The sequence below is a fragment of the Protobothrops mucrosquamatus genome, unplaced genomic scaffold (assembly GCF_001527695.2).
Source record: "Protobothrops mucrosquamatus isolate PMUCROS unplaced genomic scaffold, P.Mucros_1.0 scaffold1725, whole genome shotgun sequence".
In the NCBI taxonomy this organism is placed as follows: domain Eukaryota; kingdom Metazoa; phylum Chordata; class Lepidosauria; order Squamata; family Viperidae; genus Protobothrops; species Protobothrops mucrosquamatus.
The window spans coordinates 168,230-193,037 of record NW_015387872.1 but is presented as its reverse complement, the minus strand read 5'-3'; the positions used below and the strand labels follow the sequence as shown (position 1 = coordinate 193,037).

At 41.9% G+C, this 24,808-nt stretch overlaps 1 protein-coding gene across 4 annotated transcripts; it reads right to left on the bottom strand.

The window, feature by feature from the left end:
• Nucleotides 1-848: 848 nt before the first annotated feature.
• On the bottom strand, nucleotides 849-24,328 carry NACA (nascent polypeptide associated complex subunit alpha). Of its 4 annotated transcripts, none has more exons than XM_015822901.1 (9): nucleotides 15,780-15,893; nucleotides 13,265-13,342; nucleotides 8,930-11,731; nucleotides 6,856-6,941; nucleotides 5,065-5,142; nucleotides 3,736-3,882; nucleotides 3,106-3,234; nucleotides 1,572-1,694; nucleotides 849-961 (listed from the first exon to the last, which is right to left on the bottom strand). In XM_015822901.1, exons 1-9 carry the CDS (start codon nucleotides 15,865-15,867, stop codon nucleotides 947-949), a joined length of 3,546 nt encoding a protein of 1,181 aa, XP_015678387.1. In that variant the 5' UTR covers nucleotides 15,868-15,893; the 3' UTR covers nucleotides 849-946. The 4 variants fall into 4 exon arrangements, with proteins under 4 accessions (XP_015678387.1, XP_015678388.1, XP_015678390.1 ...); XM_015822902.1 differs by having other exon boundaries at nucleotides 8,930-11,728; XM_015822904.2 differs by lacking the exons at nucleotides 8,930-11,731; nucleotides 13,265-13,342; nucleotides 15,780-15,893 and adding exons at nucleotides 22,687-22,758; nucleotides 24,259-24,328.
• Nucleotides 24,329-24,808: the final 480 nt, after the last annotated feature.

The window sequence follows — 24,808 nt, the reverse complement described above, 5'->3', positions numbered from 1 at the left end:
TATACTTTAGCCCTAACAAAACAAATGTAAAATCATAAAATTATGCAAATTTATTCATAGAAGGGATAAAATCTAGGTTTTCCCATTGAAATTTAATTTTCTCCATGACCACTCAAATCAACATACGATAAAGAAATATTCAAGATAGGAAAACAAGCAAAGCTGTAACTTAGTTTCCTTAGCATGAGGAAAGACAAGCTATCATTCTGTCATATTCACTGAACAATTATACTGCTTAAATTTCAGTTATTTGTAAAATCAGCATCAATGTTGCAAGGATGCAATCTGACTGTTCAAGAGCATGTCTCTCACCTACTTTTCTCTTCACAAATTGGTTCTGCATAAACAAAGTGAGTAGTATTCACACACAGTAATACTACTGCTGAATTTCTAATGAGAAGCTATAGTGACATCTATTATTTGGTTTGCATTTTAGGTACAATACTTCATATATATATATTAATCAGCAAGGATAAACAACGGAAGGAGTCCAAATTATGAATCAGCATTAGTTAAGACCTATTGTAACCAAAGAAACTGTAGCAAAATCTTTTCATGAATTGCTGAAATAAAGACAACATTTCTCTATCAAGTATATTTTTTAGTGAGATCATTAGCAGGAAAATTGTGCATACAACCACTGTTTCTATGACTGCAGCTGCATCTATTAAAAAATGATTCACATCAAGCCATTTCTTTGGCACTCTAGCGAAATTTCAAAGAATTAGTAGAAACTTTCCAGCAAATAAGGAATTCAAACCAGGGTCATTAGCCACTATTTTTTTTTCCAATTTCCAATTTTCCAATTTCAGGATTCTAACATGTTTTGGAAAGCAAATAGATGTGAAATCTTTTAAACCACCACTTTTATTAACTGATAGAAATAGTACAAATTTTCAGTTCAGCTGTAATTTCTCTGTAACACCAAAAAGTCCTTTCTGGATGGCTACATCGTCAATTCCTGGAAAGAAATAGAAAAGAGCAAGTGAGAAACAACCTCTTTGTTTGTTCCCTTAAGTGGTGGGATGGGAATGTTCACAGCAAATTGTTTAGCCACCCAATACAGCCAAGTGACCCTGAGGGCTATTATTATAACTGCCTGTGAGGTCAAGGAACAGCAAGGGTGCAATTGTTGCTGTGACAAAGCACAGGCAAAGATACAGTGTCTAGTTCCTGAATAGTTGCCTAGGATATAACATTGAGCACCAAGGCATTTATATAACCCCCGAGGAAACAATATTGCTGTATTTGTATTAAAAGCTTAAAGAGGTTTAACTGGGCTATCTGGAAATGGAAGTTTCTCCTATAAGACACTTCTCTGCTTCACTGCATAGTTAATCTACCGCAGTTAACCTAATTTTTAGAACATATGGCATCTTGATATCCATTTCCCTTGTACGCTAACAATTACTAGCAAGCATACTGAATAAAACCAGCACAATATTCTTGTAATGAGTTGGATAATCAAGTGAAATAACCACTTAAAATGCCCATGGTCAGTTCTCCCAACTATCTTCTAGATTTTGGGGTACAGCAACCTAGTCACATATAGAATTCAATCAGGCACTTACCATAATTGCATTTACGATATCGTTACTATTATTCTTTAGGGCACGAACGGCTTTTGCCCGAGAAACATTTGCTTGCGACATAACTAACTCAATGTCTTTCACCTCAACACCAGTCTCATCAACCTGGAAGGAAAAAGATAATCTCTCAAGGCATCTGCTAGGTTTTCTGTCAATCAGGAAAGAGACGCTCTATTACACTATAATACTCAGATTTCACAGTAACTATAAGAACTTCTTAAGATGCCACAAAATATAGCCCAATGAACAAAATATAGCCTAATGAAATCTTAAAGAATAATTATTATAGACATTCTGGTGAACTTAAAAAATTTATCTGTTTTCATTTTTTATCTCATGAGTAGCATAGAATGGTGAGTTTTCCTGGTCTGGTGAAAAGTATACCAAAATAGAGAGCGTGTTATAAAATCCAGGGAAAACAAATCAAGAAAAAGAACAAAATGGAGACTCATTGCTGTATATGACATCATACACATCTAGGAACTTTAAACAGAACTTAATGAACAAAACACAACAGCTTGGCCTGACTGAATTCTGCACTATTACATGTCATAGAGAGTGTGTGTGGCTTGATTAGAAAAAAAGATTATAGAGCAAACCAATAGGTCCACTATGTATACATGCTCACATTTCAAAGCACTTCCTACTCTGGGCTTTGCTCCATCCCAGAGTCCATGCTAGGCATCTGCTACTAATACCAGAGAAGTCTATGTGCACTGCAGGGAACAGGCCAATCACGTAACTGGTTGGTGTACAAGCTGTTATCTAGATATCGGGCAGTGACATCAGTGAATGGCAGCTAAGTCAAAAAGGGATGACGCTCAAGCACAATTATAGTTATTAGGATCGTGCATGGCCCACAAGATAGTTAACAAATGGATGCCTCTAGCAAAAATTCACTGAACCTAGAGATAACTTGCACTTTTCTAATACACAGTATCCATACAAATGCTGGAAGAGAGACACTGAAGGACAATATTCATTAATAGGCTCAGTTTCTTTCTGCCTTCTTAAACAGAAGAAAATGTTTGAAAATAATATTTGAAGATGCAAAAAGGATGTTGAAAAACTGGTAAGAAGCCAAGTGGTATGGCACTTCCCCGGCTGCAAGAATAGAGGCACATGTATACTATATTTTGAAGTACTACCATGACATAACCATGAAAAAAAAATCCTGGAATGAAATATAACCTCCTGCCTATTGTTGACCTGGAGATATAAAGGAAGCTGAATGTTCACAAGAGCTGGAAAAAGTCAGCACAGGCTGGCCAGCAGACATAAATAGGACACAAAGCAGTAATAGACTCTTTTTCTCAATGCCATTTCAGTTTGATATCTCTTTTTAGCCTAATATACGCTAAGGCCCAGTAAATAACTTTATATCCCCCAGGTAGGCTCTTCTGGCCATACATGTCTCAACAGACAAGATTACCAGCAACGATTTAGCAAAACTACTAGCTGCATGTCTTAAAACTTCTTGGAAAGTCCACCTCACAAATTTAAGAGGGCACCTTACCTCTTCCTCCTCACTTTCTTCTTGTACAGTAGGAGTCTGTGTGTTTTCCTGGATGTTTGAAATAGCTTCTCCTTGCACTTTGAATTTCTCAGCAGCAGCCAGCTGTGCTTGCTGAGAGAGATCTTCAATCTGGTAGAAATAGATGAGGGGGAAAAAAAAAACCACAATGACTTGTAGATTTTTTGATATCTACAATCAAGTAGTTTACAACTGACAATGCTAGTGGAATGCAAAGAAAGCAAAATAGAGAACTTTATAAATACTACGATGATAGGGGCTGCAGTTTGGAATGACTTTTTCCCTTTCACAAAAATTTTAACCTCTTCCCATAAAACAAACCACATCCATCCATATGAACCTGTTGTCAGAAAAATCCTGCAGAGGAAGTGTTCTTTGTTTGAATGACAAGCCCAAAGTTCTAACTCAGGGGTATCAAACTGCTGGCCCACGGGCCGGTTTCATCATACCGAAGTGCACCCACCCCAATGCCAGCAATGCAAAAAGAGTCGCGATACGTCACGTGACATGGCAAGTGTCACACCCGTGTTCTAACTGATAGCAAATCTACTGATTGTTGCAAAAACAAATGGTAAAGATTTCCTTGCTGGGTATTCCCTAAATTCATTTTACCTTTGCTTCTCCAAAGACTATATAAGTATCTGACGCAGGACTCTTATATACATCTGGCTTGGTGATGACGAAGAGGATATTCTTGGATTTCCTGATCGTAACTCTGGTTACACCTGTGACCTGACGAAGGCCAAGCTTGGACATTGCCTTAAAAACAAAACATAATTGTTTGAGGAAAAGATTTAAATACAGAGCACCTGAGTATTTTATTTCAATGTTTATTTAATTTTATAGCCACCCACTTCACACATGTGATTCTGGGTAGCTTACAGTAAAATAGACAAAAACAATTAAAATATATTATATAAAAGTGCATGGCAGCTGAGCTTTATAAAATAGTGATCAACAAAGCCAAGAGGCAGCCTCCATCACAGTCTCGGGTTCCACACTGTGGTTTTAAGGATTTTTTTTTTTAAAAAAGGCCAACAGAGTCAGGGCTAAACCATTCTCAGGGGGAATGAAGTTCCACAGGCCAGGTGCCATGGCATTAAAAGGCTGCTCCTGCATCCTGCCAGCTTACACCCCCTCAATTGATGGCACTCAGAGAATGCCTCTCCTACTGGATTGGATGGGATAGGTACAAACAATTGGGGAAAGATATTCCCATAAGTAAACCAGTTGTGAAGGGATTTAAAGGCAACTACCAGCACCCTGAATTGTGTCCAGAAGCCAATGCAGCTTGAGGAGCATATACACTGAGAAAACAATGCCATTAACTGCCTGTGCCACTGCATTTTGCATCACCCGAGGCTTCCAAATGTTCCTCAATGTACAGCATATTGCAATATTTATTATCTGAAGGTCATAAGGGCTGTAAAATGGCCTGTGTAATGGAAGACACACTCTTTACTATTTGACGAATGTAGTACACCTACACAATCCTTTTCTGAAAGGGAAGTGGCACCTCCCTCTCAAACCCAATCCAGAATTTTGTGCCATTTTCATCTTTTTCTATAAAACAAGAACTGCACTTCAGAGTTTGACTGTTTTTAGAATAAGACTTCTCTGGACACAAAAATTCCCCGATGGAAATCCAACAGACTCAAGAGATTTATTCAAATATATCCTTTTCTGTGATATTAGTTTTGGGATGGTATCTTTTAACTCACCCTAAGCCCTCTTTCGATCAACAGCTTTTGCAAAATAAGGATGTGCTGTAAGAAATGACTTGTAGAAACAGCAACAAAAAAGCCATTTTGATGGCTGCAGTAGAATAGGCATTGCAAGACAACCTAGCTGGTATGTTTACATGATTAAAGATTCAGGGACACCAACAGCTTTTGTTGGCTGAATCAAGCAAGCCACCAGGAACTGTTAATTTGATCTTACCTTCCGTGCTTTCTTTTCACTCCGGCTCTGTTTTGCTTTGCTAACTGGTTCTTCATCTATTTCAGCTGCTGCTGCAAGCTGCCAAGAACATCACATATATATATATATATTTTAAAAAACCTGACCATCATGAGAACTGCAATGTGCACGTGCATTTCTTCATCAAAAAGCCTCCAGATTAAAATACAGGGCCAGAGCTTTGCCAGACAACTCCCAGTTCGTTTAATTATTCCCAGCTTCTTGAACTGCAAATATTATTTCTGTACCAAACTCAGATCATAATGATCTGTGGAGAAGCAGTTTTAGTGGATAGTGTCCTCTATCTTTGGAATTTTCCCTGTGTATCCTTCAGAAGAGAAACAAGTTCCGACTGAAACTGAGCGAGACCAGAGATAGGATGACAAACATTACAATCCACAGTAGGGAAATTCCTTATTTAGCTCTACAATTGCAGCACTCTCCTTCAGATCAAATGTTAAACAAAGCCAGCAAAGAAAAAGTTAGGAAGGGAAAGGAAGCAGGACATGAAGAAAAACCCACGAGGTCTCTCAGCAACAGCTGTATTTCCATTATTTTGGAAAAAAATATAGCAGAAATAAATTCAAGAAACTGCTCAGTTAGCTTCCACTGTAGTTTATCTAACTCATGAAATGTTCTGTACTTAGCATGATTCATTTCAACCACATCCAAACTCTGGATGTTTTGGATTGTTACTCCCATAATCTTTGCTCCATGCTAGATGTGACTCATAGAATGCAGAAAAAATATACTTCTTCCTGCTTTATTACTTTGCTGTTACCTTATTAACTATCTACCTTGCAGAAAATTCAAAAGGAAAACACCCGCTTTGTAAGATGTATAACATATGTAGGATACCCTTCTCCTAGTTTCATGTTTGGGAATTGTAGCATACCAATTTTAGATACCAATGCACTGTATCTACCATTTCTCTATCTAATATAGACAATGACATGGATAAAAATTGTGTTATAACCATGGCACAAATTAGAATGTGCACCAATGTGCAAAACTAACATTGCAAATTAGGGTACAAAACTTTTTGTTTAAGCTGAGGTCTACACATTGCCTTTGGAGTTTTCGCCTTTGAAGTGTGTATGTTGGGGGATGGGTACAATGAAAGCTAGGGAGGAACAGGACAAAAACTTCCACTGAGCTGATCATGGCTAACCTTTTCATAATTCCCATCTCTATACTAGGGAGGAGGCAATATATAGAATGAGAAAGCACTCCCCAATCCTGCTGGTGATATTGCTGAGCCTGATTGGATAGCTGTGCAATTTTTTAAATATATTTCATGTTATTTTTAAAAAGTAGTGAAAAGTGTCAGCATCTCAGCAGCCAGGAGTCCATCAAAGATGGTTACCATCTGACCAGGATATTCCATAACACCTATTATTAAAATAGGGGATACGTGTTTACCTTGGGCAGACAGAACAACTGCAGTTGTGCCATTGAAACAGTATCATCTCCTTATGCATTTACTGATTTTTTTTTGCTCTCAATAAAAATTACATCACAGTGGCTAATTTTGGAGAGTGCCAGAACTATACCCCAGGATTTAGGAGCGATATTTACATGCAGCCTAGATCTCAAGTTGTGATCACCTGTTGTATTGGATGTCTTAAAATACTGCAGTGTTAGATCTTACCTAACTAAATTATGTATTCACAATTGCTGTGTGAGATTTTTGAGGTTGAAATATACTTACTTTTACAGCCCTGCCCAAGCATATCAAATATAGTTTATGGTGTTCTTCTTTCCCTTTCTCACCTGCGCCTGCTGCGTAGTGGCCTGCGTGGAGTCTTGTTCTTCAAGTTCTGGCACTGATTCATCGCTGTCAGATTCTGTTCCAGAACCTACGGAAATCAACATGCATAATTTCTTCCAACTTGGTCTATCTTGGGAGTGGCAGGCAGGCCCAGGCAAAACATGCAGAGCTTTGCTGCTTGGTCATGAAAAAACTTTCATTCTTTTATTGTGCCAACATTGTTAAAAAATACTTTCAAGCCAACAAACTTCAGAAATGTCTGGTAGTAAAAGAACATATTCCCAACATCCCCCACATACATAGAAAAAAAAATATAGACAACAAAATTCTGAAATGGCAGTGATTTAATATAATAGTGGTTTAACGTATGTGGCAATAGGACAGGGAGTTTATATATGCTCAATCAAGGTTCCCAGGAAGAACATGTTTCTTAGAGCAAGGTGTTGATCACATTCTCAGGGTAAGGATATTATTTGATTTGAGTAGTACTTTTTTTTTTTTTTTTTTAAAAAAGAACATGACAGTTTCATTCTGGCATAATTTGGCCCATGATGGAGACTAGGAATATGCTATAGATCTGAACATCTTTCCTCATTATACTTAGATTCCCTTCCCTTTCACAATTTGTGAGACCTAGAATTTTAGCATGATGTGTACATAGGACAAACAGCAGCTAGCACCAATTAAGACTGCTTCAAAGTGGATTCAGACATCGCACTAATCCATGTTTTAATTATGAGCTATTGTTCACAGTAGCCTGAATCAGCTGAGTACACACATGGTAAACCAAAGAAATACTGGTTTAGTACATATTAAATTTGTTCTGGCAAACTGGTTATCCTGCATCATAGAACAAAGGAACCTGAGCAAGAGAGAGGAAGATGAAGATTGCTCAAGTTCACGGCACATTCCCAAGGTTTTAAAACAACCAAGTTTAAGAAAGATGTTTGCAAGAACTAAAGTACTCACTAAATGATCACTCACTTATGAAGTAATAGTACTTTAAAATCTTGTAATAGCTTGTATTTGTGTCTTTCAGAAAGATAACCTCAAAACAATCCTCCCCACCACCATTATATGACTGCCATCTTTGGATACAAGTTTCAGTGAACTGCTAGCTCACATGCCTTAACATCTGGGTGACTGCAATGCAAGAAGGGAACAAATGAGATTACTGGCGAGAAAGCATATTTAGGGCACAGTTTTTCTGGAACAAGCACAACTGATGTTCCCGTCTGTCTCAATAATACTACATTAATTCCAGCTGATGCAAAATCCTGATACCTTTATCCCAAATTGCATATGCATGTGACTCCATTTAAGTGATTGGTAACGGGACAGAAACACCAGACTATTTGTTTCTACTCTCTAACAGACAACACATGAATTTAACACAAATTAACACAATATATATACATATATATACATATATATACATATATATACATATATATATATATATATATAATAGGACACTTCCTATTTATACACACCCACACATCCTCCAAACTGCAGTTGCAAATATAGACACTGCACAATAATCTAAAGAGGGACATCAACATTAGACCACAAATTCTTCTAGAATGAGGGTAAAATATCACCTCATAGGACAGAACATTTATGCAACTGCTATTAACAATATGTACTAGATATGCAACCACAGGCAAAACACTAGAAACAAAAAAAAAAAGCAGACTGAAACAACAGAGTGCCATTGAAAACAAAGCAGTGATTACAGTTTCTAGGTTAGTTCTCATCCAGAGATATCAGCTCGGACAAGGCTTATGACACATCTATTGAACACACACATCATGCCCAGTGATTCAATTTTTCACATTAGTAGTGTAGATAAATAAATCATAACATGACATAAAACACAAATCACAGTGTGTGCAACAAACTTCAACTACGATAACCTAATCTAGGCTTATTTTGACTTAGTAAATTTTAAATGGCGTTTTTCTAGTCTAAGAGTTAAAGCAGAGGGAATTCACACTCCATGCCTGTATAACTAAGTTAGTATCCGGTGAGCGGCCTTTGATATCCATGCACACAGCAAACCGAAGAGGCAAATACCCTTGTCATTCTTCAGGAAAGGCTGTTTGACAGGAGGAGGTGGTAAAGGAGCAGTTGCTGGAACCTCAGCAAGGGGCACAGCTGTCTTAGGAGAGAAGTCCACCAGGACTGGCTGCAGAGGTGACTCCTCAACATGTACCTCTGGAGGGATCAAAGGTGGCAGCTCGTCGTCTTCAAGGGTAGCAGAGGTAGGGCTGGGGGTCATTTCAGGGGCTAAACCAGGTGCAGGTGCAACAGGGGGTGGTTTGGGAAGCACAGAGGAAGGCTCTAGCTTTTTCACAGGGGTAGAAGGAGGGGGTGCAGGAGAAGCCAGCTGAGTGAGAACGCTTGCAATGGGAGAAGTAGAAACAGAAGGGTCAGCAGGTGCGAGAGGCAAAGGTGCCATTTTCTGGGAAGGCATCACCTCCCCAGATGAAATGGAAACCTGGTTCGTGGCTAAGGCCGAGACAGTGGAGCTAACCAGGCCAGGGGGCAATTTGGAGCTGGAGACAGGACTAAGGGTTGCTGGAAAAGAAAATGCTGCTGCAGGGGAAATGGGAGAAGCCACTGCAGAAGACAGAGGTGCGATGCCAGGAGGAGGGATGACAGGGGCTACAAGGTCAGGAGAGGAAAGAGGTTCAAGAAAAGCAGCAAGGGTTCCAGGAACGGTCACTGGTGCAGGCACCTCAGAAGGTACGGTAGAGGGTGCTGGGTGAGAAACTGGCATTGTTGGGCCTACAGGAGATGTCATCGGGGCAGGTGCAGCTGGTGTCACTGGAGCTGAAGCAGCCTCTGCTACAACTATAGGTGGTGCCTGGTGCTCAGAAGGAAGTACCTCTGGTGCTGCTGCTGGATGGGAGGCAGGTATCAATGAGCTAGGAGTAACCCCTCCAGAGGCCACAGGAAGGGCTGTAGATTCAGAAATAGGTGCAGGAGTATGGGCAGTAGGTGTTACAGGACTAGAAACATACTCTGCCATAGACAAAGAGCTAGAAGCAAGTTCAGAAGTTGAAAATGGCTTCGTAGCAGATGCCGGTGAGACAAGACCAGGCTCTGCTGTAGCCACAGGGCCAGAAACAGCTGCAGGCTGAGTTACTGAAGCAGATACTGAAGAAGCAGGAGCTGGTTTGAAAACAGATGGAACCATCTTGGAAGCAGGTGGTGAAGGGCCTAGGGGAGGCGTTATTGGACTAGAAACAGATGCTGAAAGGGAGGCAGATTCCACCGGGGGTCCTGTAGGAGCCACAGGACTAGAAACAGTTTTCGGAGGTTGCCCTTTGGGTAGTCTTGGAGCAGAGATTAGTTCTGCTGCTGTTGCAGAAGGGAGAACGGGCTCGGGAATAGGCACCGAAGAACTAAACTTCATTGGGGGCGAGGGAGGAAGCGAGGGTGTAAGAATAGGGCCCGATGAGGACATAGGGCCTGAAGAAATTTCTGAAGAGGAAGCAGATTTTACAGAAGGAAGCACCGTACTCAGTTCTTTAGACTTAGACACTGCCGTGCCCGGTGAAGTAGAGCCAGAAGTAGGAGCTGAAGCAGGTCTCTCTGGCTGTGAAGAAAGTGACACAGGACTAGAAGGATCTACTGGGATTCCAGAAGGGCCTATAGACTCAGAAGCAGATTTCATTATTGGACCTGCTGTGGTTAGAGCATCAGGATGTTCTGATGGAAAAGGGGGTTCCACAGGGGACCTGGCAGGAGCCATCTGTTTAGAAGTCAGCATTGTTTTGTCTAGAGAAGTAGTCATAGAGTCAGGAACGGCTGGCAAAATAGGAGTTTGTAGCTGGGAAGAAACAGATAGTGGACCAGACACAGGGCATACTTCTGGGGCTGCAGGACCAGATGCCAATTTCACAGGGGGCAGAGAATCAGGAACAGGTTTGCCTGGGGTTCCTTCCGGTAACAGTAGCGTAGAAGCAGGCTTTGCTGGGACCATGATAATGGATTCAGGACCAGAAGTAGACTTTACAGGTAGTATTTCAGGGGCAAGCTTTGCTGGAGATAAAGCATCAGCCCCAGAAACTTTAAGAAAGGAAGCAGGGATCTCAGAACTGGAAATAGGTGCCAAAGGAGTCACAGGAGGAGATGCAGATTCTGCAGGTGACCCTGCAGGGCATCCCGGAATTGATACAGGCATTGGAGAAATGATGGAACTGGGAATGGTGACAGAATCAGGAAGAGAGGGAATGGGATTGATGGGTATGGAAGGCTGGTGAGAGGGAACAGAGGATGAAATGTGAGCCCCTGGATCGAGAGCAGGAGTCGCAGGATTAAGGATAGGAAGTGTTGGTGACAAGGCAGGAGCACCTGCAGACTTTGGAGGGAAAGGAGTTGGACTAGAGGGTGAAGCCACAGTAGTAGGAGCTGGAACTTCAGCGGGGATGGGAGCTGTAGCCGTAGAAGGAGACACAGGAGCAATTGGGAGAATGAAAGGAGCGGAGACAGGAGATGATGGAATTGGAGAAACTGAGGCTGCAGAAGTTGTCCCTACTGGGCTTATAGGAGATGTTGATGAAGCAGAAGTAAGAGATTCAGAAGAAATTACTGAGGCTGGGGGAGAAGCTACAGGCCCTAAAGGTAGGGATATGCCAACAGGTGCAATGCCAACCATAACTGGTGGTTTCATGGGGGAAAGGGTCTGAGATAATATAACTGAGTCAGCAGAAGACAAGGCAGCATCGGGAGTGGCTTGTACTGAAGAGACAGAGGTAACCAGTTCTGGTGGAGTAGTAAAAGGACAGAGGCTAGCAAGGGGAGAGTTAGCATCATGGCACAAAGAGGAAGGGTGGAGGGGGCTATAAATAGAAGAGGTGGAAACCGCTGCTAAAGGAGAAAAAGTAAATCAGCATTGGAAAAAGAACATTTAAGCAGAAAAATCAAGTTACCTATAAAGCCTCCCACATGGAAGTGCTATTACTTGTAGGGGAGAAATTATTAGAGCGGCTGCCAGAAAATATATATTTTTTTCTCCCGTCCCAAACAACTTTTCTTGGACACTTATTATTTTTTAGCCATTATATCATTGGCTTGCTCTTGTGTACTGTATTGTATTATTCTTTTATTATGTAAAATGTTATATTTTAGTGTGTTCCAAACTGATAAAGTTGAGATAATTTGGCAGCATGCAGCCACAACACTTCAGAAAGACTCAACATTTCCCATGAAGACACAGGTAGAATTAAGCACTCAAAAGGCAAAAATATAATCTTCCTTGAGTTGAACTTATTTCCTAGTCACTTTCTTCCATTTGAGATATTATTTTCTCATTCTAGCCCTTTCCCATAGTTTCCTACCCAATTAGTTGTTTTGAGATCAGCCAAAGCCAGCTACTATACCAGGGGCAAGCAACCTTGGCTCTTTTATGACTCGTGGACTTCAACTCCCAGAATTCCTGAGTCAGCATGGCTGGTTCAGGAATTCTGGGTACTGAAGTCCACAAGTCATAAAAGAGCCAAGGTTGCCTACTCCTGTACTATACCACAGCTAAGCTTTTCAGGTAATTGTTGGTTAACAACCGCCTAATTCTGCATCTCTTCAAACAGTCCTGGAAAAAGTAGATTATGACTGGTCCTCAAAATTATGGCCATTGTAGCATCCTCACAGTCATGTGACCATGACTCGGGCATTTTGCAAATGGTAGGCATGTACAATGGTCACAGCATCCCATGGTCATGGTATTGCCATTTGTGGCTCTTACTGGCTTCTGACAAGTAAAGTCAGTGGGGAAGCTGGCAGTAAGTCGCAAGTCATGGTCATGTGACATCAGGCTTAACTACCATTGGCTTAATGACTGCAGCAGATCAGTGTAAGATGGGTACAGTCATGTGATGTTTCACTTAACCACATCACTTAATGCTGGAATTGTCAGTCCCAATTTCGGACATTAAGTGAGGATTAATTGTAGTTATCACTACTGGCACAAGTGAATCTTACCACAAATCCAACTTTTTAGCATGTGCTAATAGTCTTTTCTTTCTATCTCTGCTAAAGCTGCTAATTCAGGAAACAAGTTGCAGCATTTAAGCTTGAAGCATTCAGTCCAGTGTGGTGCAGTGGAATTTGGAAACTTTGTCATCTATCTTACTGAGGAAAGCCTCTGTGACTTCATGTAAAGTTTATTGCAGAAGCCTCAAGCAAGTCAAATCGTGCTGTATCGACCCATTTCAGGCAAACCATTTTAATCTATGAACCCAGGCATTTCATAAGCTAAACTAAGGACAGAACTTGAACATAGTTTTGGAGCCTGGCCTTCAAGTGTAGTGATACCAACTACCATCCCATCAGATTGTAGGCCATATTAAAGTAACTGTAAATATACTGTTTAAGATGGCACATGCTAAGATTAAGAACAAATACCTGATGCTAGAATGGGAGGCTGAGAACAGACTGGAGGTGCTTCAGCAGCACCAGGGAAAGAAGCAGGAATGGCAGATGCTGAATGAGCAAAATCAACAGTTATTAAACAGCACACTGATAAAACAAGGTCAAGACCAGTGTTTCTCAACCTTGACAATTTTAAGGCATGTGGACTTCAACTCCCAGAATTCCACAGCCAGCATTGCTGGCTGTGGAATTCTGGGAGTTGAAGTCCACATGCCTTAAAATTGTCAAGGTTGAGAAACACTGGTCTAGAACAATCCAGAAGACTCTGTTCTTTCAGCTCGATCAATACAACCAATAAAACCTCCACAATTAAAGGATTTTGGATCAATTCATGGACATCATGAGGATTCAGGGCTATTAGCTTTGATGGCACTGTAAATGCCTCTGAAGCCAATCTACTGAGAAACTATGGGCTTCTTTCTACAATTGGTTGATTTTGAAAACAGACAGTTGGACCAGATGAGCTGGGGTTGTGATAAAATAGGCCACTGCCTATGTTCTTATATACTACACGTGCATCAGAAAAGCAAACAGTTGCATTACAGTGACCTGCAAGTCTCTTGGGATGAAATTATTTAGAAAAAGCTAGAAGCATAAGCTCAGAGAGGTAATATAAAATATGTATTTGTTTGATTGCATGGGACAAGGAATCTCATGTGACTTAAGGGCTCTGGTATCTTCAAATCTTCCTCTAGTTCAGGGGTGTCAAACTCGCAACGTCACGTAAAGTGTCGCAACATATAGCAACTTTTCCATTGCCGGCAATGGGGTAGGCGCGGTTTCACCATGACGCATCCGGCCCATGGGCCGGCAGTTTAACACCCCTGCTTTATTTTATTTTATTTGACTTATTAATAGAATTTATATGGCTGCCCAACTCAGTGACTCCAGGTGGCTTACACAAGTAAAATCCCCAAATACAAAATCCAATATACATTACATTGGATTGGCTTTTCCAAACTAAGGCAAAAAAAAAAAAAAATTACAATGAGGACTTGCAATATAATCAAAAATCCTTTATTCCTTCATCTAGACTAGTGGGTGAGCTGGGCAAAATCTTTTGCTTGTGTAATAAGATTAACAGTGTGAGTTGGGACGACGACAACAGGACTGGGATGACATCCAGAATTCAAGGCAAATATAGCAAAAGAGTGATGTAAAAGCTAGATGAAGCATGTGCTCTGACTGTCAGTATGAAACTAAATTTATGAAACTCAATCCTATTCCATTTTGAAGTTGATGCCTTTCTGCTGCTTGCACTTAAAACTCATATCTTATTTTAAAATATTCCAGAAAAACCGCTGGAACCCAGAAGATGGAGGGAATTAGTCTCAATCTCATCATAATTGGCTGTTTTATAAGCTATGAAATTGCCTGGTCTTAATCCTATATTTTTCCATTAGGCAAATATAAGAGAAGGCAAAGGCAGACTGAACTGCTGCTTAATAGTTCATTTAATAAGGAAAACGGTCACATTAAAAGATGTGTCAATTCCTGTGCATCAAATCTTAGCAAAACTGGTGAAGCAGTTGTAACACATGATTGTAGGAGAGAACTGAACATATATTCCAAAATAAGAGTAAAAAAAAAAGTTCTGGAACAAGGTAGCAAAGCAGCCCAGGATACAATCAGAAAGTGATAAGGTTCATCTTGGTAAGTAGAACTATTTCTCTGTGAAGCACTATACATAGCCATGAGCCTAGCATTAATTTGAAAGGATTGTTTATTGATGTTTCCACCATTAGAAATGTTTTAGAAAAATTAAGATACAACATTTCATCTGACTCTCCAAATAAAATGCCTATAGGAAATAACAGAAGGCAAATCTAATACGAATAGTCCTGGACTTACAACCAGTCGCTTAGCAACCATCTGAAAGGACAACAGACCCCCCCCTCCCCAAAGGTATTTGTGACCTGGATTCAAAGTTCCGATGGCTACCCTTCATGTGATCTCATTTTGGGTGCTTGGCAACTAGCCCACATTTATGGCTATTCAGAGTGTCCTGCAATCATGTGACCATGATTTATTACATTTTGGCCAGAAACTGGCATTTACTTCCGGCTTCTGATAAAAAAATGCCCATTGTGGACAATGGTTTTGCTTAATGACCATGAATTCACTTAATGATTGTGGTGATTCCCTTAACGACTGCTGCAAAATATGTTTTAAAATCGGATCAGTCGTGTGACGACCTATTTAACGACTGGCACAACTTACGAATGTAATTCCAGGCTTCCGGTTGTGAGTCAAGGACTATTTGTTAACACTTTAGGAAAGGATCAAATACAGTACTGACCAGCTGAAGAGAGTCTAGTTGTTTTTTTCAAATTTCTGCTGCTTATCGAGAAAGAGGGAGAATCAAATATAAGGCAGCCGACTAAACAGAGCTGGCATTTCAAAAACACTGGAGTGTTATCGTGCTTTTCTTTAATTTTAAATCAGATATATGTGTGTGGCAATTCTGCTGCTTTAACTTCGGACCTACCTGAACACTCTAAAGCAGTCCCAGCCTGAGAATCCTTGCCTCCTACCTCAGGATTCTTGGCAGCAACTGGCTTATTCATCGTTTCCATGGGGGCCCCAGGAGCTGGAGCTACAACAATAGTTTCAACCATTCATAAATCCTACAATGCCCCCATATATGCCTTTTGAGGTCAGCTGCTCAAGTGGAAAATATATCCAATCATGCAGAAAGATGTGTTATCCTCAAGTTGCCAAAGACAAACAGCACAGGAATAAAAAAAAAATACTATAGAAAATGCCAGTATTAGAAATAGACAAATCAAATCATCTAACCGAATTAGTGCCATTATACTGGCAGATTTGAATTAATTAAATGCCTACCTTCATGGCTTCTTCAGATTGTGATGTTTACATGCACTCATTTGAATTCAGTTAACATCAGCTGCATCAAAATGATGCATCAAAAGCCAATCTAGATGAGCTCATGGTGCATTAGCAGGCATGACTACAACCACTTCATCATAGGATAAAAACCAGTAAAAGATAACTTAAAAAAAATGAGTTGTCAGAAACCGCTTATTATAATACACACTGAAAACCAAAGTAGCTTGTGTTAGATTTGAATTATCCGCTAGAAATGCATTTTGGATTTAAAATGAGTTTTCCTATACCACAGACATGGCAATTTAAAATAGGTCTCTCTCTCTCTCATTGTTCCAGAAATAAAGCTAGACAAGATTTTTTTTTTTACCAGTCTCATCATTACAAGCCAGTTTACAAGCTTAGATAAGTAAATCTGAAGCAACTGGAATATGGTAGAGGCAAATTAGACTCCATGGTTGTGAATACGGTGGTCCTTCTATAGTGACTGGCTCATTTAGTGACCGTTCTCAGCTAAAATGATGATTAAAAACTTTAGAACCAATCCTTGCATTTATGATCTTTGCAGGTCTGTGAAGGAAAGCAAAACTGAAGTAAGATTATAAGTAGAGTCACAGTTACTTAGTGATTGCTTTGTTTAGTAACCAAATTGCTAGTCCTAACTGAAGTTGGCAGGTCCCCATATCCAGTTGTCCCCAACCTTTTTGGCACCAGGGACGGGTTTCATGGAAGACAATTTTTCCACAGATTGGGGGGGGAGGGGGGAGCACAGAATAGATGTGCAGTTTTGCTCGCCTGCCGCTCACCTCCAGTTGTGCGGCCTGGTTCCTAACAGGCCATGGATTGATATCAGTTCTGCAGCCCAGGGGGGCCCTTCCCTTAATCAATCTCTCCCCTGCTCTCAGTACTTGAGTGTTCATTTAGATACTCTATTTCCACTACAGAAAAAGTGTACTACACGTTTCTCCATACTATAATGGGGTCAGGGCATTTTCTGGGATAGAAGTTGGGGTTGGAAGTCCATCTGGGGCTGTGGGATGGGGAAATAATCCTTGCTGGGAACTGTTTTCTGCGTTGTATTTGGTCAAATGATGGTTTTGATGAACTGTTAAGAATGAACAGCATTTTACAAAGGAAGATATAGAGGAACTTTCCATTCAATCCATGCAGTTCTTCTCTAACTTGGATTTGGTGCAAAAGGTGAAGATTGTTTCCTGGCTCCAGTGAAATGCCATGTTTAACCTCCCCCCCCCCCAAAAAAAGAGGTGGATCTAAGTGTACAAGCAATTATATCTAGCCGGATGATGCAGAACTACATTTTGGCTGAGAGCACACCTGTGTCTGATTTCCACTGGGCAGACTGTATACTCTTTAAAAGCATCACTTTCCAAGTCAAATGATGCAGGGATGATTTGCACAAGAGTGACCAGGACTTGGGCAAGTACTTCTAGAATAAGCTAAAGGTTTAATCATGGCCATTCATAGATAGATAGCAGAGAAAACCCCCTTTAAAATATCTTGGTGTAAGATTGGCAAAGTGCTTTTCCCTGCTCTCCGGTGCTAGAATTGATGAGAGGGACAACTTTTACATGCAAATGGCTTGGTTACATCACCTTGTTGAAGTCTGTGTGTAGGAAAGGGCAAGACCTGGGAATAAAATCTGATGTTGCAGACCCTCCCTTCATTTTGGGCTCAGTAGTAGAAAGCTCCCCAAGTGAATTCATATATATAGATGGTAGAAAGTCACTTGGATTTTATAATAGTCTGTATGATTTTCTAACTATTTCTAGTTTGGTAAGATAACTCCAATCTCCTGGCACATAGTGATGTCCAGAAGCTCTTTTTAAGAAACTGATAGGTTGACTAGATTGAGGTATCAGAGTTTCCCAACACAGTTGGGTGCTATTAGCATACTCAGTATAATTCTGTTCCCCAGCTCTGAACTAGTCTCAGGAGCCTGAGTTAATGGAGATTGGGGAAGGCATGTAGCAGGTCTTTGGGCCATGTGGCATAAAGGTGTTTACTGCCCATAATTCCTGAGACAGGGAGCATGAAATGAAATTATTTTGCCTTGAGCTGAAGGGAACTATCAGAACATCCACTGTTAGCTCGTCGACATAATCTGCTTGAATGCCCTGAGGCTGAGGTCCGTTACCTGAGTTCTAAACCTCAGCAGTTGAACTTATCTGATGCTCAGCCAAGAAGTTGTCTTATTCATCAGCTTTGATTTGCTGAGTTTTGGTAGTGCTATCTTTTCAGAAGTTCTTTTAGATTATCCCAGAAGATAGAAGCTTTGAGTTTCCTCTTCTTAAACTATTTATCCTAAGCAGGGGTCTGCAACCTTAAACACTCAAAGAGCCACTTGGACCCGTTTCCCAGAGAAAACACTGGGAGCCGCAAAACTTGCACGCGCATGTGCAAGGGGTGGGGAGCTTGATTAAAGAGTTTAATTAAAAAGAAATAGAGGCTGCTGTGCATGAGTTCTCTCTCTCTTTCCTCTCCCTCTCTCTCCCTCTTTTTCTTTCCTCTCCCCCTTTCTCCCTCTCTCTTTTTCCTCTCTCTCCCCCCCTCTCTCCAATGTTCTGCTCTCCTGGCAAGCTGGCTTCAGGCTCTTCTCCAACAAGCTGACACACATTATTGAGCTGGCTCTCTCCTGCCCTGCCTGCTGAGACGCAGCAAAGGGAGGAGCCCCGCCCAATAAGCTTGTCAGCTCATCAGAACAGCATGAGTCCACTCTTTTTTACACACAGAGGGGGGGGGGGGAGCAAAGAGCCTCTCTGCAAATGGCAAAGGAGACTGGGAGCCGCAGGACAAGGCTCAAAGAGCCACATGCGGCCTCCGGAGCCGCAAGTTGCCGACCCGTGTCCTAAGCAATCCAGCCTCCTCTCCTAAGGGTGGTGTCTCTGATTAATAAAGCCTGGTCAGAGAGCTTTCCCTTTCCAAGAGTCACAACCTGAGAGATGGTTCACTTTCAGTGGAATTGATAGGTGTCTTCTGAATATTTGGGCTATTTGGTCCTGGAAAAGGAGAAACATTTACTTCAGGGAAGGGAAATTTCAATAATACATTGATACAAACAATCATCTAACCCTGGAGACTGTGAAAATCATAAATTCCAGGCAGCTGGTTTGGAGGAATTGTGTGACAATCTGTTGGATAGCTCTTTTCTGTTCTTTACAAGGGAGATCAGGTCTCTTTGGTGTCCAAGATGGTGTCCAGGTGCTGTAGGGCATGTGCTGGTTGAAATATGCTCTTGACTCTTTGATGGTATAATCATGATGCATATGTCCCTCTTTGCCTGTTCTGTCAAAGGGAACTTGAATATCAAGTTATTTACCCAGAGGTACACATGTACTCCCTATGATTTGAAGTGGACTATGATAGTTACTATCGCCTTCATGTATATTCTGCAAGCTGACTGGCTAAATGAGAAATTCCCCGATGCTGAAAACCCAAGGAATGTTCTGTGGGATGGATAAGTTGGAATATGTAAATGGGCCACCTGTTAAGTCTAGCAAGCCTGTGGCATATTTTTTTTCTAAAGATTCTCTCATGGCTATCATGTTTTCAATCTTGAACATGCAGTATTTGATATGGCAACATAGTCTGCTATTCCCTGTTCTTTTTGGATATCATTAATATGGAGAAGAAACCATAAACTCTCTCATCCATGTGACCTCTAAGGCTATCGAAGAAGCCACATGGGTGAGAGAGCCTGTGATTTGGTGACACCTTATAGCAGATGTTTGGTTATCTATGCGACTAGGAAGAAGTGACACTCTTGGGACGAGGGGGCCTGGTAAATGTGATGGTATGTGTGAGATTATCTTTAGGAATGTTATATGTGATATGAATCCAAAGGTAGGGCAGTATATTGGCCATCTCATTACCTAAAGGAGCAGTAACAAATCTGCTGGATTTGGACACCACTATGTTGGCTAAATTCTCTAGAAAAGATTAAGCATGGAATTAAAAAGTTAGAAATTGAACTACTTATTTGGCCTCCTCATAGAAAGCTCCACGGAATCTCCAGACGCTATGTTGCTGTCCATTGCTGACTACTAGGTTAAGGTCTCCCAAAAAGGAAAGTGAAAGCCATGAAAACTAAACAAATAGAAGGAAAAAGTGTAATCAAGGCAGTTCCAGCCATGCTAGCTTGCAGGCTTGTCTATTCTCCAGAGGAAGCCAGGATCAGGGGAACTATTGCCTTCTACAGCGGAGGTCCCCAACCTTTTTCCACAGACTGGAGAGTGTGTGGTTTTGTGTGCTGCCTACATCCCACGGATGGGGCTTTGCTTGTTTGTGCAGACCAGCTGCTGGCATGCCGCAGCCTGATACCAGTCCATGGACCGGGGGTTGGGGACCCCTGTTCTACAGGATGTGACATCATAACCCTTTCTAGCTTTCTGGAACCAGAAGGAGAGCTGTATCTATTTCTGGATGCCCTTGCTCTGGTGTAGGAATAGAAACAGGTACATGATGGCTGCCCAGAAGAGCAACATCTCTGCTGCCCAGAGCGCTCTTCACAGAACACTCAATGGAACTCCAAAGTTCCCCTACGCTTTCAAACCACACCTGCCATCTTCGGGTTAGAAATTACTATATTATAACAATTCAGCAGTGGACAATAAAATGAATTTTAGGTTTTATGATAATTGTAAATCCTATGTTTAATTACTGCCATATTACTGTATTAGGTCTCTATCTTTTTGTAGCTCTTTGTTTCTTAAATGTTTTAATAAATACATGAACTTATTTACAAAAAAGAAACAACAATCCAGTAATGGACAAATGCTACATACGTGTGTGTGTATAGGAGAAGCCAAGTCATAAATCATGCAGTATCCCTTAAGCTTCTAGCCAGAAATGTGGCAAATAATTAAATCTAATTATTTGCTATCCAGCATACAAAATTTCCTCAAGACATATCACTTGAAACATAATAGGCAGTAGAGTTCAAATTAGTAAATCCAATATAGTAAAGATATGCACACAACACACCCAAACACATTAAAATACAAACAGGGTTTTTAAAAGCTCATAGCTCACAATTCTAATCCATCAAAATGAGGCACACTCTTTGCCAATCTCATGTATAGTCAAGCACAGCATGCTTAATAAATGCCAATCTGCTCTAATATCTCATCTGATAACCCCAACAAATAAATATATGAAGAAAAAAAATCCAGTAGCTTAGTTATTAGTATTGTCCATATAAAATAAAAGTAGCTAATGTCTTCCTGATGTTCTGGATTAAAGCACAAATTAACACTCAATTAGCACTTGTGGGGAGTGGGAGGAAAGCTGCTCCAAAATATCAATGAAATGGAGCATTTAGTTCCAGCCTTCAATCTTGCTGTTGCTCACTCCAAAAACATTGTATCAGATCCCCCAAATGTGTATGTAGCCATTTGTAATGTTTCCTCTAAATCAGGGGTCAAACTCGATTGAGGGCATCAGCACTGTGGTGGCCCTCGGGGAGGTGGGAGGGGCTGAGAGGGCATGGATAGGTGGGTGTGGCCAGTTCATCACTTGCATTGGGGTGTGCTAAGCGGGCTAAAGGGAGATCTGAGGGTCTCTGGTGGAGGGGGGTGGGACTGGGGCAGGCGCCGGGGCCTGGTCCACTGGAGGAGCCTTGCCGTCCTCTTGGCGGTGCGAGCTGCCCAGGACCCTGGGCCGTGGGCACCCGTTCTGGCCCTCAAGCTCTTGGGGCATTGGGACCCTGTGACCCGGCCTGCTTCCTGGGGGGCGCCCGGCCAGGCATGGGACAGCTCTGGGGCTGAGCTTAGGCGGAGCCAGGAGAGGAGTTCCGGCAGTCTCTTGAGGATGGGCTCCATGCCCTTCCCGTTTGCTGGGGCCATTGCAGCAGGCAGGTTTGTCTCGCATGTGCAGTGGAGCTGGAGGATGAAGTTGGACAGTGGGGGTCCAGTGGGTAGGAGCCACGGCATGGCATCTGCCTCACCGCAGCCCCACCGTCTGTTTTTGCTTGCCCACACTTGCTACGGCTGGGATGTGGCAGCCAGCCAGCCAGCCGGATCGCATGCCCCCCCCCCCCCCCATGCTTCTGCCTCTGCCTGCTTGGAGGGCTAGCTGGGTACTTGGACCCACCTACCCTGTGCGGGCTGTGGAACTCTGGGATGCTGGCTGAGGGGCTGCAGCTGCTGCCAGGCACCACCCGCCCCTGTGCGTGTGAGGGGGTGCACCCAGCTGGGCTGGGGTGAGCCGGGGCAGCCGGTCCCTTGCCATCTCCAGGGTGGCACCGCGGGCCAGATCTGGGCCCATCTTGTGCCAGATGCGGCCCGCAGGCCTTGAGTTTGACGTGTCTGCTCTAAATTCTTATTTAACCATACAGCAGCCCTATCAGGTAAATGTGTATTTTTAATTCCACTACTACAGATAAGAGGATGAAGATAACAGATGATTTCCTTAAGGCTATTGGGCAAACTCATGGTTGAATGCATGGAACTCTCTCCACAAAGGAGTTCTATTGGTCTTCATGCTGATGGAAAATGTATTCTAAAGGTATATAAACCATCCAAAATACTAACCTGTCTCAGCCTGAGGCTGGGGCAGCTCCTGTTCTGTTGCTGGGACAGTTTCTGTGGCTTCTCCAGGCATTTCTGATAGAAGAGGAACAAAATAAAATATATTTTTCCCTATATCGTATCTATTATAACGTTGTAAAATACTTTACTACAATAAAGACTTAACCTGTTGCAGTCACAATACCGAGGCAAACCACTTACATATAAGAACTTTAGGTACAGTATTAAGCTATTAATCCTAAAAAAGCAATTTATTTCTATATTCAACTAAAAGTTTTAAAGTATTCAAAAACATTGATCTGGTCTTCATTTTTGTAGTCTTATAACTGCCTTATCTCAGTTAAATGGTCAATGCTTATGATCTAGCAACAAAAATTAAGGTCCAATTATTGGTCTGAAGTTTTTAGTGTATAGTTTGCCAGTTCAACTGTGGAAGATGTATACACCTAACGCAAGTATCCATAGCTAAGTTTCATTACTAGATATTGCTCATATTGAAAAGCCTTTACACACAACGTCTACCCCTTCCCTAATAAAGTTTGGTTCTGATTTAACAAAGCTCCTTGTTTTTTTTTTTATCACATTTCCATCAATGTGTACCTTCCATATATATATTTTATAAAGTCAACATCCCTTTGCATGCCACTTCATCAGAAGGATGAACCGAACAAGGGGACAGTTTCAGTACTCCTTCCGCTAAATATATTATGCCTGTGTGTTGACACTACCACCGTCATTATTCCACTTATCATCCTAAAAGTTTTATTACTAATTTTTGACCCATCTTTGCTCGGTGGTCCCTTGATTTTATGGAAATACCTTTCAAGAACAAAATGTGTGAATAGCAAGGAATTCACTCTCCTGGCAAATTCTGTTGCCGTACCCGATACTTGATCACATGCATAAAATCTATGTGGTCCCTAAGAGTCGACTCCAACTCTGACCACAACCCTTCCGATTATTTATAACACAATGTTCAGGGGAAAGGAGCCATCGTTTAGCAGAGATCATCCAACCACCGACCACAATTAAGCACAAACCAAGACCAGTCCAAGAAGGTAAAGGCTCTCCTGTTTCTAAGCTGAAGACCTCCTGCTTTAGCCGAAACACCAGAGTCTTTCTAAGTAGGGGCGGCCTTCTCCCTGTGCGTTCAATACCGAACATCACTTTCCGTCCCCAAACTCCAGTGAGCCTCTCGCCGTGAACCGAAGTCTTTCCAAGGCCGCCCTGACGCCGCATAACCCAGAGCAGGGGTAGGCAACCTCGGCTCTTTTACGACTCATGGACTTCAACTCCCAGAATTCCTGAGTCAGCTATGCTGACTCAGGCATTCTGGGAGTTGAAGTCCATGAGTCGTAAAAGAGCCGAGGTTGCCTACCCCTGACCCAGAGCAAATGGCCCAAGCGGCCTATTCGGAGCGCCCCCCCCCCCGAATCTAACCGTCCGAGCTCGCCTCGCCGCCATCGGCACATCCCCTTGAGCGACTTCAGCTTTTCCCACTTAGGCGGCTCCCCGCCAGCCGGGTTACAGAGCCATCGGAAGCAGATGCCGGCGGATACAAACGATGAAACTTACCGTACGAGACGATCCGGGCGCAAGATGGCGGAAGAAAAAGACAGAGCGGTGAAGGGGAGCCGACTTCCGGTATGCGTCAGGACAGCTTCCGGGTCCTAAGAGTCTGTTTCACCACGTGCTGTTTCGGCAATGCTTCCCGGCTCTTCCGGAGGTTGCTCGTAAAAACTGGGGATGCGTCAAGCAACAGTTGGTAGAAGTTCCTGATTCGCGGAGGGAAAAAAAAAAAAGTCATCGACAATAGGAAAAATAAAGACGAATTAATCTGTTTATGAATAGATGTTTCTTAATATTTGCTGTGTTGTGTGGTATCTATTTAGTTATAACATTTCTGCACCGCCCACCTTAAGTGACACAAAACTATAAAAACACAGATTAAAAACAGAATGAAAGCAAAGTTAAAATAAAGCTGTTAAAAAGAGAGGTAGGAAGCACTCGCAAGCCACCAAGTATCCACAATCGCTCTTTACATCTCCATGCTAATTGGCAGAGTCAGGTCCTGACGACCTTCCGGAAGGCCAAAAGAGTGGAGCCCGTCCCTGGGGTAAGATGA